Raw genomic sequence first — 13,923 nt, 5'->3', positions numbered from 1 at the left:
GTTTTATGCAATTATTTGTCTATAGTCTAGTCTAATATTTTATGTGAATAACCTTGACTGATTTCCTCACTTTCCTTACCATTCCTATGTATTACCCTTTTGTTTCCCGGCAACGGCGCTAGAAATATTTGTTGACACTAGCTAACACCACTTAGATACTAGGTTGTCATCCCCAGCATGGTGCCAGAGTGTACAAAGGTATTTATAAATATGGAGGCTCTCTAGAAAATAATCTATTCTATCCGCAAGCGCACAGATAAAACACCTCATTGTAGCATTTCACCAGGATAAGTATTCTAGGTATCGTTATTTATAATTTTGCTTAAGAGAACAAGGGGTGAAGTTAAAATAAGGACTAAATCTATCAAGGCATAGACTAGAGATAAACTTGCAAGAACATGATTACTAATGAGAAACTCGTCACACAGTCACTTACTTTAGTAGGGGGTAAACCATAAAGATAATGATAATGAATTATAAGTTCATGGGTAAATAACACAGCGATTAGAAAATAGACTACTCATATATGTAGGTGACGTCGGATTAGCTAGAGAATGGATTCTAAATTATCTACTATCTACTAAGTCACAATCTACTCTAGTTATCTACAAGATCATGTATAGCATAAAAGACTCTTCATTCATGTATAAGGAACATTGCTAAAGTAAATCAGAGCATCGTAAGACTTACCCCGCAATACAAATTCTACCTGTCCTATCGACGGAGGGTGGACTATATAAAAATCAACGAAGCTGTCACTATCGCGAACTAGCACACGACCCGGTCAATAGGATACATTTGTAGGTAAATAACATCTAAGCACCACGCCCACATGTGATCTACCACTTAACTCCCTCGAGTCAAGAGCTAAGCGCTTTGCAAACTTATACATAAACTCATTATCAATCATAACTGTATCAAATATAGAACTAGAGCAAACTAAGAGCATAATAAATAAAGACATAATGCAATTAGAACAAAGTATTAGAGAAAGATATGAATAATACCAATCTTTATTACCGAAGATCCGAATCCAGAGCGTAGTGCTCTACTTCTCTAATTGCTATCTAATCAATCCTCTAAACTAGAAGGATTAGGGAGTAGCTAATTCTAATTTTCTGTGGGAGAGAAGCTCTAAACCCTAACTTTGATGGCTACCTTTGATAATGATTTCTCCTCTTCTCTTCTCTCCCCCAGGGGTGGAGAGGCCTTGGTTATATAGTCCTTTCAAGTGAATTTGGGCCGTCGGATCAAACCGACATTGATCGCATGGTTTTTCTTGATCCTTTAGGTCGGTGGAGCACGATCCAAGAGTTTGGTTCGGATTGGCCCCGAGACCAGGGCGGTCGTCCAAGGGTGGAGGGCGGGCGCCGTGCCCCCGAGCCTGTCCGGTCTCCCGTTCGTTCCCGTGGCTTCTGGACTCTTCTAGATTGAGGAAAATTGCGCGGCACGTAATTATCTCGTTGTAAACATGACATGTGGGCCTTCTCTCCATATTTTCTGATAACCCCCTGCAGAAATAGATAAACACCAAAGCTCGTGGAATTCTGTCAGATAAAACCCTAGTTCTAGATGTTTGGTGCATATTGATCCTTTTCCATGTTTATTTGATGGTTAAATTTAGTACTTAAGGACCGCCAACAGTTGGCTCCATTGTCACTAACAATTTGCACCACATGTTCCTTCCCAATCTTATCAATTTGCTTCTCCAACAAGTCAGCCAACATTGGTGCATTTGCTATCTCACTTGAAGCATCAACAGATCCTAGAAAAAAAGTTCCTGCTGGACTATTAGCAAGGAAATTGATGAGATGGCGGTGGCTTGTGTCAGTCCACCCATCAGACATTATGGTGCAACCATATTCTTTCGAAGCCTGCTCATGCTTCTTCCTCAACTCTGATGTTCTAGTTACAGCTCTTTCAAGCAGTGGATTCCTAATCTCATGATATGATGGTGAGCGGTACCCAGGAACATATTGTCCAATTGACTCACACAAAATTTCCCAGCTCCTTGAATTAATGGCATTCAATGGAATGCGATTCTCATAAAAGAAATCTGCAACATGATCATCAACAATTACTTTGGCCTCCTTACTTTTCTTTGTGCATTGTTCAAGTGTAGGCTGGCTGTGCTTGGACTTGTGCCTCTCTACAACTACTTCCTCTAGTGATTTGGACAACATGGAACTCACTGACCTGGACAGTTTTTGAGTTGCTGGTTTTGCTGCAGCAGTAACAATGAAACAAGTGATGGCAGCCTGAGAAGTCTTCTTCTTGACTTGCTTACCCTTTGTTCCAGAACTTGAGACTCGTACAGGTGCAACTTCTTCTGCAGCAGCAACACCCTGTTCCTCTTCATCTTCAACTTGTGTTGGTGCCTCTAGAATAGTCCTTGAACTCTTTTTTATGTAAACCAACATCTCCTTCTTAACTATTTCTAGAGAACTGGGAGAACCAACAGCATCTCCATACCCCCTAGCAAGGTGTTGTTTGAATCTATTTATGCTTGCAGGGACTGTCTTCCTGCAAAATATACATGTCACAAAGTCTTTCTTGGTTGGATCTTCCCACCACCCATACTTCCATCCTGGATCTTGTGACCTTGCCTTCCTCTTTTTGTCAACAGCTTGGGCAGCAAGATCTGGAGGTAGTTTTGCTATAGCCCTCTCAATTATGGAAGGGATATCTAGAGCAGATGAGGCAGCATCTGACCCAATAGATTCTGGAGGACCTCCTTCAAGGTCAGGCACAGGAATTATCACTTCCACGTTTGCACATCGTCGGTCCACATCTACAGAAGCAGAGGGACATCACAACAAGCACCAAGCAATGCAGCAAAAAGCTAGAGAGGCTACAGAAGTGCAGAGCAAGGGATGGGGAGGAGTGAAGAAGATGGAGAGGGGAAAGGCACATGCTATCGTCAGAGTAGCTCATCATGCAGATCGATGGCTTCACCTGGGACCTAATAGAGGGTGCCAAAGGCTCCCTGCTGCTCACCAGACTAGCAGAGAGGAGGTAGGAGACACAAAAGTGCGCGTGGGGTGGAGGAATCGCACGCGGACAAAGGAATCCCACGCGGGAAGAGAGAAATCCGTGCGGGGGAGACAGGGAGAGTGGAGTCAGGTGGAGGGGATGAAATTGCGGCTCTTGGGGAGACGAGAAGAGAGTCCTACCTCCTGCGTGCCTTCTTGCTCTATTCTAACCCTAACAGGCCAAGTTGTAAGCCCAATAGCCCACATATTTGCCCAGTCAAAAAGGCCCAAAAACAGAGCACAGCCTGTTCGTCCATGTCTCCTAATTGGACGATTAATCGTGATAAGTGGACGACTAATCGGACGACTAGGTTTCTGGTCGACCTGGTCGAGTCGGACCTCCTAATCGAGCACTCCTGACCGACCAGGACGATTAACCGCGATTAATCGGACGACCTGAAAACATTGCTCACATTTCTTATATTTTTTACCTTCCACTTTTTCTTATAAACAAAAAAAATAAAAAATAAAAAATATATTATGAGTCTCCTAAATTTCTTTTACTTTCCAAGACGCGCTCACACCCACCAAGCTCATACAAGTAACCACAACTCACATTTAGCAACCGACGAGCACGATTGCTAGCACTAAAAAAATTTGTTGATGGTCTATGTTGGATCAGTGAGACACGCAAAATCTACATAATGTTAAAGTAAGTGAGTAATTTATCTACACATTTTTAGATTTTATTATATTCTTTTCTCGAGTATAGTTTGATATGTATTTTATAGTTTTTGCATTTCTATTTTTCCTATCGAAAACTCAGGCATGTGATGGATCACACGTTTGTGTCTGGGCAAGAGAAAGAAGAACCACCTAGTATTGTGGGTTGCGGTTCTAGAAGAGAATTCACTTACAGACAGGTGTATAAGAGGGTTTGGGTTGGTGGTTGCAATGTGGCGATGATGGTTGCAATGTGCCGAGACAACATGGAAACCGCTCGTCGGAACGATAGGAGGTCTTGCTGTGGTTAGTGTAGGACGTCATGGGAGGATGGTGAGGTAGTGATCCCGTGTGAGGTGCCGACTGCGGGTACTAAAAGCCCAATGAAGAGGACGACATCTAAGGGGTGCATAAGGCAATGTACGCAAGCGAGAGCAGAAGTGGAGGCAGCGCTGGTAAGAAGGAAGAAGGATTATGCAGTTCCCAACTACACGACCCTTCTCCCATAGCGCCGGTAAGAAGGAAGAAGGATTATGCCGGTAAGAAGGAAGAAGGATTACGTAATATTTCTTAGTGTATATAATTTGGTAAGATTCGGGTGCATTTGGATGTCTTGCTGTGTTGCCTCACTTGGCCTGGCTCAGCAAAGGCAAGCCGGATTGGCCCTCTCCAACGAGCAAGGAGAAACTTTTAAAAGATCAAAAAATGGAGGTACTCTTCGTCATGTAATATAGTATATTATAGCATTTAAATTTTGTTTTCAAATATAATATATATATTCTGGAGGACAAAACCCAAATTTGTATTAAATATTTTTTATTTATCAATCAAACATCATTAATTATATTGATAATAGCGTTTGATTAGAAAATAAAAGAGAGTACATATATCTTTTATGCTCTCTCTTAATTTGGGTTAAATTTCCTAAAATGTGCTATATTACATAACAGGACGGAGCAGGTGGTAAAGGAACTAAACGGCCTAAACTTTGATCAGTCAAGCAAAGCGAGCACCAGAAAGGAATCCAAACGTGCCCTCAATTGATCTTGCTTCCAGATGTTAACTACTATAAAGGATAAATAAATCAAAATACATCTTTTGATGTATAAACTCAGCACAAATTAATCAAGAAGGTAAATCTAGTGCGACAACTGCAAGCTTATTTATGATAGACAATGCAAGAGCTCAGAAAATGGGGACATTTACATTTTTACCATTATAACGGATGTCGCTTACTCGAATCTCCCTCTTAGTTTGGCTCTTACAAAAATACCAGGCGCGTGCAAGTTTGAGTTTCATTTTTGCCACTTTAGCCGATGTGGCACGCCACGGCACGTTGACACGCTGGCACAAAGTCAGCAGGGCTAGGTAAAAAGACTCCGCTGCCCCTGTCCATTTGCTCAATACGCCGCATCGTCCTCTCTCCCTCACTCGGTTTCCTTCTTTCCCCACCCCCGCCGCCGACACCCTGTTCCCGCCACCCGCCACCGCAGCCACGACGTCCCGGCTCTCTGTCTGTATCGATCCCCATCTCCTTCCTCCCGATTCTAGGACGTGCCGCCTCCATCCTTCAACATTAGGGTTAGGCCATGGCCGGCGCCTCCAGTGCTAGGGTCTCGGATCCGTGACGTCCAGCAGCACTCCCGCTCATTCAATGCACGAAGTGCCACAAGGCGGTGGTGTTGAGGCTTGTTTCGAAGAAAGAGTGGAGCATAGGTCAAGTATTCTACTGCTGCCCGTACTACAAGGTCAGTGATTCAATTGAACCAATTTGGATGAGCAAAAGCAATTTGCTTTGCTGATTTTGGGTGTGTTTTGTAGCGCGATGGCACTGGCTGTCAATTCTGGTTCTGGGAAGACGACTACATGAAGGAGCTACGCAAGAATGGATACCTGCAAGAGCCCCTGCAAGGTGGTGGAGGCAATGATGTAGCAGCTCTTGGGCAAGGTGATGGAAGCAGCTCATCTGCAGCTCTGGTGCAAGGTTGTGAAATCAATGAAGCAGCAGCATTGCTAGAAGAAGAAGAAGATTGGAGGACTGTGTGCATGGTGAAGAAGGAAGTGGTGCCTGATGAGAGCCTGAAGGAGGTGGTGACTTTGATGAAGGCAATCTTGATAACTTGTGTTGTTGTGTTGGTGGTGGTCATCCGAGTTTTAGTGGCCATAGTAGCTAAGTATTTAGTGTAGTGTTGGCAAGGTGTGGTAGTGTCAAGTTGTACACTATGTTTTGTGTAATGGATGTGGTTTAAGTCAGTATGGTGAACTCTGAACAATGTGACTTGTTTCCATAATAATTCTTGCCCACACATAATAATTCTAAACTGGAAATAAAACAATGGAACAACTGAGTAGAAACTGATTAGGTGGCAAGTTGTGGCCATTACAGATAGAGTTTTTGAGGCCTTTGCCCAAATCCAAAACACATAGTTTTTGGTCATTATCCATTACATAATAAAAAGGGCATCCAAAAGACAGTTTGAGGCCTGTGGCCATACACATTACACAAAAGGACACCAACAAGTAGGCTCAGGCTCACTTGCCCTTCCCTCCTTTCTTCTTTGGTGTCATCTTCTTCACTTTATGAGCTAGCTGCTTCTTCCTCGGTGTGAAAGTCTTGACAGGTTCAATTTGATGTCCTTCATTGAATAGTGACCTGTGGTGCACAACAATAAAGTTTATAGCCATATTTGACAGTGTCTAGGAGATGATCATGATGGAAAAAATTAGTACCTTCTAGCTGTGATTGAAGTTTGTATGGCAGTGACCTGTAGGCCCTCTTGCTGGTTGACATGAGCTGCAAACTCATTTCTGGTAGCCTCAATCTCTGCCCTTGCTGCCAATTCTGCTGCTTCTCTTGCAGCTGCAGCCTTTAGTTCTACTTCTTCAGCCTCTCTCCTAGCCTTTGCTACTGCTTCCCTTGCTTGTGCACCTCTTGTTCTTGGAGTTAATACCTCAACAGGCTCTGTTCCTTTCTTCCCTTTCTTCCTTCCAGGCTTCACACTTGTCTTCTTTGTTCTCTTCCTGCAACAGAAATGATTAACATGCTGGCAAATATTGAGACAATATTGAATAGGTAAGAAGATGTCACCTTTTCTTAGTTCCAGTTAGATGGCATTTCCAACTGCCAGCCCTGTGCCCATATTCTTGGCAGTTTGGGCACTTCACTTGCCTAGTAGCCTTTCCTCCTGTCTCCCTAGAAGATTTGATTCTGTTCTTCCTAATCCTACCAGGTGCCCTCTTTTTCTGGCATGGAGGGTGAACTTTGAATCCTTTGTTGTCCTTAGGCCACTGATTCCTATCAGTAATGTTAGGAATAATCCCTACATAAGCTGCTTGAAACTTTGCCACTGAGTAGTAGTTGTCCACAAATGACCCCATATCAGGCTGCCTAATGCTGGTAATGACAGTCAAAGCATGAGCACAAGGTTTACCAGTTAGTTGCCACTGCCTGCAGGTGCATATTTTCTGAGGCAAATAGACAACATGCCTTCTCACTTCCTCATCCTTGTAAACCTCTGTGACTTCAGCTTGATTGGGATGGCCTTTAGAGAACTTTAGGTGTCCTAATCCCCTAGATGCTGCATTTAGCTGATGGATGACAGCAGGCAAAATACCAGGAGAGAAGGCTGTTGCAATTATTCTCCTTTTGGCAAACAAGATCATGATCTTCTCCCTAATTGCATCTGCCATGCAATGAACAGGGACATCCTTGTGTTCTTTAATCCAAGCATTCCAACTTTCTGCTAAGTTGTTGTTGATGTAGTCACAGTTGATGTCAGGAGAAAACTTGCTTCTTGCCCACAGAAAAGGGTGGTGTTGGTCCAGCCACACTTGCACTTCTGGACTTGCTTGTAGCACCTTATCAAAAAAATATTGGAACTTGTGTGGAGAATAAGCTCCAGCTGCTGGCCACATGTTCTTTGCAAACACATCACCAGTGAAATGCTTCTTCATATTCTCCATTAGATGTCTGAAATACTCTCTCCACTCTGCTTGTGGAAACACATCTTTAACAGCTGACTCTAGGCCCTTGCATGCATCTGTGCAGATGGCTAGATTGTTCATTGGACCAATTGCCTTCCTAAGCTGTGACATAAACCATACCCAATTTTCCTTGCTCTCAAATGCAAAAAAAACCAAAGGCAAGTGGGAACATCCAATTGTGACCATCAAGAGCTAAGGCTGCAGGCATATGACCATTCCACAATCCATTCAATGCTGTGGAATCTATACTAATATATGGCCTGCATCCATTCAAGAATCCATCTATACTAGCTTTGAATGCACAGAAAAAACTGCTAAACCTAATGGTGCCATCCTCATCAGTTGTAGTGTCTATCTCTACCACACTACCAGGTGACCTCAATTCAATTTCAGCCTTAAACCTATACAACCAATCAAATGAATCATCCCATTTACCAAACAACTTCTCAGAAGCTCTCACTGTACCATTGTAAACTGTCTGGTAGGGGATGTCAATGTTGTATTTGTAAAATAACTCATCATGTACCTCTTTGGGACCCATGGCTGGCTTCCTCCTTAGCATTGGGATTGCTCTCTCTGCCACCCAGCCAATGGATGCCATCTTGGCGACAACCCTTTGTTTAGAGGCACAGGTATGTTCCTTGTCATATATTTGAATTTGCATAAAGAAACACCTCACAATATCAGTATACATCAACAGGACCAAGAAAGAAACCCATACACACATCAGTACATACAGACAAACAAATAAGAAGGGAAAAAAAATCAGGAAATATACCCTCACACTGCCATCATGCTGGGTTCTAGCTCTAGTTTTCCATTGACAACCAGGAACTGCACAGCAACCTCTGTACCTTTCTTTGTCTGAATGCTCAACAGCTAACTCAAACTCACCCACTATTGCATGCTGCTTAATAGCTAGCCTGAACTCAGCCATACTGGGATAGCAAATTCCAACATTCATATCAGGGTTGTCTCTATCCCATTCAATCAAGGGCTCCTCATCAGCTGTGTCATCTACATTAACAGCTGCTTCAGCCATATTTTGCTGCATCTCTGCTGTGATTACTGGAACTGGAACCTCTTCCCTAGGAGCATCTGCTGCATCTGCTGTCTCAGCTTGGTTCAATCCCATTGCCTCGTATAGCTTGTCCTCAAGTATGGTTAAAGTATTCCAGTCAACTTCTGTTACAGGCAACTGAACATCAGAAGGTGCAGATGGGGTGCTACAAGTTTCACCAGTACCCTCAACATCATTAGGCATATGACTGGGTTCATTTGTCACTCCTGAAACACATCTAGCCTTAGAAGCAGCAGAAATGTCATTGACACTACTACCACCAGCACCTTTCCTCACAACATCTACTTAAAGAAAAGCTAGCCTGTCATTCCATCTGTCCTTTATCATTTGGTGAACATGCTCATCCCTTCTTAGCTTCCACTCAGACCCTGTATCTTGGTCAAGAACCCAGATATCTAGTGTTTGAGATAAGCCCCATATAATCTTGGTGGATAAATCATCATGCAAATGGGACAGAGAGTAGTTCTATCAAACCAAACATCATGTTGCTGTTCTGCCATTTCCACTAGCCCATACTCAACCTCAGCAGTGTACTTAGAAACCTTAACAACTAGTCTAAATGCAGAGCCAGGATCGATCCTGACATCATAAACAGTTATACATATGAGGACCTAATCCGTTCACACATTCCCTAATACAGAGGTAGGTTTGTTAGGGACTTACCAAATAGGGCATTCACCGCTTCCCATTGCCATAGATCACCCCGCGACTTACAGCATCAGTTGCCTACGAATGAATAAATGAATCAAGATGATGCCAGCTGCCCTAACCCTAATCGACGCGAGGTGGCTGCTTAACCAAGGAAGTAAGAGCGGCTACCTTCAATCCCTGGTCGAGGGGGCAAGGAGGGTCAACCACCTTCACCAGATCTTGATGCCGGTGCTGGACGCCATGGCTGCGGCGGCGGGCGGGAACAGGGGCGTCGGCGGCGGGGGAGGGGAAAGAAGAGACCGAGTGAGAGAGAGAGGAGGATGGGGCAGGCGGGCGCGGCATATAGAGCAAATGGACAGGGGCAGTAGAGTCTTTTTACGTAGCCCTACTGACTGTGTGCCAGCGTGTCAACATGCCGTGGCGTGCCACATCGGCTAAAGTGGTCAAAATGAAACTCAAATTTGTACGCGCCTGGTATTTTTGTAAGAGCCAAACTAAGAGTGAGATTCGAGTAAGCGACATCAGAAAATGTCTTCGAGTCTTCGGTATAATGATGCTTCCATTTCCTTATTATCTCCCGCATCATTAACACTGGTGCACCCAATCAACCATTAGAATGTGAGGTTATTGTAGTTGAAAACATTTGAACCCAAAACACGATAAGTTCCAGATTTAAGGGTGCTATGTGGTACTCAATCTCGGGTGAGTTTGCATTGGATGGCAAACACTGATTAAGTTCAGATACTATGCACTCAGGTGGCAAAGTTGTACATGTACTGCTTCAGAAAAGATTATTTTAGCACTTAGGCCTTGTTTAGTTTTCAAAAATTTTCAAAATTCTCCATCACATCGAATCTTTAAATACATGCACGAAGCATTAAATATAAATAAAAAACTAATTGCACAGTTTGCTTGTAATTTGCAAAATGAATCTTTTGAGCCTAGTTAGTCCATGGTTGGATAATAATTACCAAATACAAACGAAAGTGCTACAGTGTCAAAATCCAAAAAATTTTACCAACTAAGGCCTTGTTTACTTTCTTCCAAAAACCTAAATTTTTTCAAGATTTCCTGTCACATCGAATCTTTGGACACATACATGAAGTATTAAATATATATGGAAATAAAAACTAATTACACAGTTTATCTTTAATTTGCGAGACGAATCTTTTAAGCCTAGTTAGTCTATAATTGCACAATATTTGTCACATGCAAACGAAAGTGCTACAGTGGCTGTTTCCCAAAAAATTTTGAAACTAAACAAAGACCTTAATTTGACATAGTTTGCAATTGCTGTCCCAAACCTAGGATCTGAAAAGTAGTCGGGAAAAATAAGGTGTTGCAACCCTCTAGACTTCGGGACGTGGTAATTCAAGAATAGCATCGCTTAGCGAAACAAGCAAATTGTTTGTCCATGCCAAAACAGGAAAAGTACGAAACATAATTCTCCATATAAAACAAATCTAACAAAATCCCAGAATCATATGGTTGTCAGTCTAACCATCCAGCCAGCCTTTGAGATCCTAAAACACAGCAGCAGCAGGCCACAGGTGGACAGCACGTGAAGTAGGCAGCTTTCCGACATGGATCCATGGAGAAGTGGAGCAACACTGAACAGCCTCCCCCCCAGTGCGTTTCGTTCGTTGTCTCACCCAAACCGGAATTCAAAATGCTCCGAAATGTTCCTGTTCCAAATAATGCCCGAACGCAAGAGGACACGCCGTCGGCCACGCTGACCTCATAATTGACGCTCTGGGCACATGGTCTGCCTGCAACGCATGCACCTGCCTGGTATGCAGTACAATGCATAACAACAATGCTGGGAGCAGTTAACCATCCTCTTAAAATTAAGCAGAGGCTTAACAGAAAGTTCTACCAGCACATACCAACCCCCACTCAACAACTCTTTTGGATTGCAAGACCAAACAAAAGTGGTGGCACCCTAACGGAAAAAAAGTCAACACTCAGTGACAGCCCCATGCCTCATCAAGCAAGGTTGGATTGAAGAGGTTTGCTGAAAAAACTTTGCACATCCACAATTGTGCTGAACAATGTCTGTTTACCGCAGTTAAGACAATTGGGTTACAGTCGCCTGACAAAGGCCAAGCATGTGCTAGCAGCAGAAGCTCCAGATCCATTCACGTGATGCCTGTAGCGAATTTAAAGAATAAGGCCTTGTTTAGTTTCTAAAAAATTTTGCAAAATTTTTCTGATTCCTCGTCACATCGAATCTTTAGACACATGTATGAAGTGTTAAATATAGACAAAAATAAAAACTAATTACACAGTTTGGTCGAAATTGACAAGACGAATCTTTTGAGCCTAGTTAATCCATAATTGGACAATATTTGTCAAATACAAACGAAAGTGCTACTATTCCTATTTTGCAAAATTTTTTGGAAGTAAACAAGGCCTAAGAGGCAGGGTAATGAAGCCCCAGAACAGAGTGTTAATTACTAGTCATTACCAATGGCAAATATGCAGAGCATCGCATCCCTCGTTTCTATTCGTTAGGCAGCCTGATGAGGGACAGCTATGCAACGCAATCAGTGATCGCCATCATCCATCTGCTCCCACCAAACCACTGAGAATTCTCCCCTCGTATCAAAGGCTCAAAGCGATGCTCAACTTTGTAACCACTTCGTTCGTCCTCAGTCCAGCTTCCCACTACAACTTCAACCACTTCACCACCTCCCAGCAATGGAGCTAGCATGGTTCATCAGATCCTCAATAATCTCCCTTGCTGGATTCTTGTCAGTGGTTTCCGCATCGACATCGCAGCAGCAATGCGGCGGCATTGGAGGACCTGCTGGAGTGAGAGCTGGCTACTGGTCGCCGTCCTCAAGCCGCTACTCCCCGGTCAGTAGCATCGACGCCTCCTTGTACACTCACCTCTACTACAGCTCAGTGTCCATCGACGAGGCAAGCTATGCTGTCGCGCCACAGCCGACCGAAGAGGAGGGCTCGCTGCTCGCTGCCTTCTCCGGTACCGTCAAGTCCGGGAGCCCGTCTACCAAGACCATGCTGTCCATCGGCACAAATGAGTACAGGGTGGATGCGTCGAATGCCGCCTTCTCCACAATGGCTTCGGACAAGGACCTCCGGGGAGTGTTCATCAACTCCTCCGTGGAACTGGCTCGAGCCAACCGCTTCGACGGCCTGGATTTGTCGTGGATTTTCCCAGTCACACAGATGGACATGGAGAACCTTGGAGCCCTGCTTGCAGAGTGGCGAGCAAGGATCATGGAGGAATCCGCCACCAACTCCTTGTCTGGTCCTCTTCTCCTGACGGCAACACTCTACTTCTCCAACCACATGTTTGACATGCCTGACGGCAACCTCGACTACCCAATAGATGACATCTCAGACAACCTGGACTGGGCGAATATCCTCACCTTCGGCTTCCACGGGGACAGCAGCGTCACCACAGCTGACGCACCTCTCTACGACAAGTCGTCGCACTTCTCAGTGAGCTACGGGGTGATCTCATGGCTGGATGCAGGAGTTCCTCCATGTAAGCTGGTGATGGGGATACCTCTGTTTGGAAGATCATGGTTCCTCAGGAACAAGGCCAAGAATGGGCTAGGATCGCCGACTGCCGCTGCCGGAACAAAGCAGAGCAAAAGCAACCAGACTGGGATAATTGCATATGCAGAGACTGAAGAGTACCTGAACTCTGAAAGCACCGTTGTTGCCTATGACAACCAATCAGTGGCAGAGTATTTCTACAACGGTGACCTCTGGGTCAGTTTCGATGGCGCACAGGTAGTGCAGCAGAAGCTAGAGTTCGCGGCGAGATCTCAGTTGCTTGGCTACTTCCTCTGGACCGTCGGCTTCGATGATTCAAACAGCACAATATCCAAGAAAGGTCAGTAGCTACTCGATTATGATGACATATGTAAATTAACGTAATCTGTTAAATGCTCATCTTGATATAACATTGTCTGATGCAGCATCGGAATCATGGCACCAATATACTCAAGGTGGATTTGGAATCATGCACGCAGGAGGTTCAAACCAATATGTTGCATTTAATTCATCTTCAGTATCACTTGGTAGCTGGTATTCAAAATCTCTCAGCTGTTTGCTGTCTTCAGTACTTCTGTTGGTGATTCTGTTTCATTAAGAATATCAGTAAACAGGCCAGAAATGTAAAAGTAGTTCAGATGATATATTCATCAAAGCGAATGTCTAATATATGTTCTGTTGTATTTATTAAGTTTTCTCACAGTCGTTCTTTGCCAAAAACAAGTGTCGCATCATGTTCAATGACTAATAGCCACATTGTGTTCCATTACATTCAAAAAGAATGGATTGTTTCTTTTTCCTAAGAGGATCTCCAAAAGACATATTTTCATTTGGCTATCCACTCCGTGAGGATTCCCTCACCATGATTGTGATTCCCCGCACTCCCACAAATTAGCCATAAACTGTTATAACAGGACTTCAGTAAGCAAGGAGGAGGCCTACCCGTGGCTAGCAGGCGCATGCAGGAGATGGCCTCACGGCCCA

At 43.9% G+C, this 13,923-nt stretch overlaps 2 protein-coding genes across 2 annotated transcripts; one reads left to right on the top strand and one right to left on the bottom strand.

The window, feature by feature from the left end:
* LOC110436041 lies at positions 6,149–8,316 on the bottom strand. Its single transcript, XM_021462210.1, has 3 exons — positions 6,784–8,316; positions 6,426–6,716; positions 6,149–6,348 (listed from the first exon to the last, which is right to left on the bottom strand). Exons 1-3 carry the CDS (start codon positions 7,863–7,865, stop codon positions 6,228–6,230), a joined length of 1,494 nt encoding a protein of 497 aa, XP_021317885.1. The 5' UTR covers positions 7,866–8,316; the 3' UTR covers positions 6,149–6,227.
* LOC8064408 (chitinase-3-like protein 1) lies at positions 11,894–13,703 on the top strand. The gene is made up of 2 exons (XM_002450659.2): positions 11,894–13,279; positions 13,365–13,703. Exons 1-2 carry the CDS (start codon positions 12,112–12,114, stop codon positions 13,535–13,537), a joined length of 1,341 nt encoding a protein of 446 aa, XP_002450704.1. The 5' UTR covers positions 11,894–12,111; the 3' UTR covers positions 13,538–13,703.

The sequence above is a fragment of the Sorghum bicolor genome, chromosome 5 (assembly GCF_000003195.3).
Source record: "Sorghum bicolor cultivar BTx623 chromosome 5, Sorghum_bicolor_NCBIv3, whole genome shotgun sequence".
Lineage (NCBI taxonomy): Eukaryota > Viridiplantae > Streptophyta > Magnoliopsida > Poales > Poaceae > Sorghum > Sorghum bicolor.
Note: the sequence above shows the minus strand (reverse complement) of the source record. Positions and strands in the feature narration are given on the sequence as shown.

Coding starts and splice junctions, on each gene's coding strand:
- LOC110436041 (XM_021462210.1), bottom strand. CDS start 7,865: ATGGTCACAATTGGATGTTCCCACTTGCCTTTGGTTTTTTTTGCATTT. Junction 6,717..6,783: donor CTAACTGGAACTAAGAAAAG/GTGACATCTTCT, acceptor TTTCTGTTGCAG/GAAGAGAACAAAGAAGACAA. Junction 6,349..6,425: donor ACTTCAATCACAGCTAGAAG/GTACTAATTTTT, acceptor TGTGCACCACAG/GTCACTATTCAATGAAGGAC.
- LOC8064408 (XM_002450659.2), top strand. CDS start 12,112: ATGGAGCTAGCATGGTTCATCAGATCCTCAATAATCTCCCTTGCTGGA. Junction 13,280..13,364: donor CAGCACAATATCCAAGAAAG/GTCAGTAGCTAC, acceptor TGTCTGATGCAG/CATCGGAATCATGGCACCAA.